The 771-nt window shown below is 70.7% G+C and overlaps 1 protein-coding gene across 1 annotated transcript in view; it reads right to left on the bottom strand.

Annotated features, from left to right (window-relative positions):
- AGPAT4 (1-acylglycerol-3-phosphate O-acyltransferase 4) overlaps window positions 1-771 on the bottom strand; it is a 16,882-nt gene that overhangs the window by 13,426 nt on the left and 2,685 nt on the right. The window contains exon 3 of the mRNA XM_012735220.1: window positions 264-413. Coding sequence (XP_012590674.1) covers window positions 264-413 — 150 coding nt within the window. The remainder of the gene's footprint in view (window positions 1-263; window positions 414-771) is intronic.

Genomic DNA, 771 nt, shown 5'->3' on the forward strand with positions numbered 1-771 from the left:
GGTGTACGTGTGAGGTGTGCCTATGTGGTGTGTGAGGTGTACGGGTGAGGTGTGCGTGTGTGGTGCGTGTGGTGTGCGTGTGTGGTGTGAGGTGTGTGCGTGACGCGTGCACACATGGAGTCTGGGTGTGAGCCCCTGTGCACACTCGAGGTGCGCGTGCGTGCCGCGTGCGCACGGGCAGTGCCAGCGCTCCTGCCAGGCGGGGCAGGCGCTGGCGCGGGGCGGAGTCCAGCGGGCGGCCGGCGGGCGCGGTCCTTACCTACATTTCTCAGGCTCTTCACGGTGATGGCGAAGCCCTTGGTGCGCGGCAGCAGGTGGTGCTTGAGGCTGGGCAGCCCCTTGGCCTGGGCCACCTGCATGCTGATGCGGTGCTTCTTCTCCGTGAAGCGCGTGCCCTCGCAGTGGATCAGGAACTGCAAGGGCAGGGAGGTCTCTCGCCGGGCGCGGCCCGGGACACAGGCGGCCGAGCCGCGCAGGGCCAAGCCGGCGGCCGCAGCCCCACCCAGGCCGCTCTGGGCTTCGCGGGGTTCTCAGCCCCAGGGAGAAAGCCGAAGCGGAGCAGCGGGCTGAGGGGCACCCGGGAGCGGAAAGGGCACCCCGAGCAAGGGGTGATGAGTGTCTGCAGGGCTCTGCACCCAAAATTCAGAGGCAAGGCCGGCAGGGGCAGTGGGGGAGCCGGCGGCAGGTGGTGGGGTGCGGCTGTCAGGCTGCGCCTTAGGAGCCACCGAGCCGGTGGGGACCCGGGTCTGGTGGGGGCCGGGGCGCGGGCGG

The sequence above is a fragment of the Condylura cristata genome, unplaced genomic scaffold, assembly GCF_000260355.1.
Source record: "Condylura cristata isolate star-nosed mole 26May11 unplaced genomic scaffold, ConCri1.0 scaffold00001, whole genome shotgun sequence".
In the NCBI taxonomy this organism is placed as follows: domain Eukaryota; kingdom Metazoa; phylum Chordata; class Mammalia; order Eulipotyphla; family Talpidae; genus Condylura; species Condylura cristata.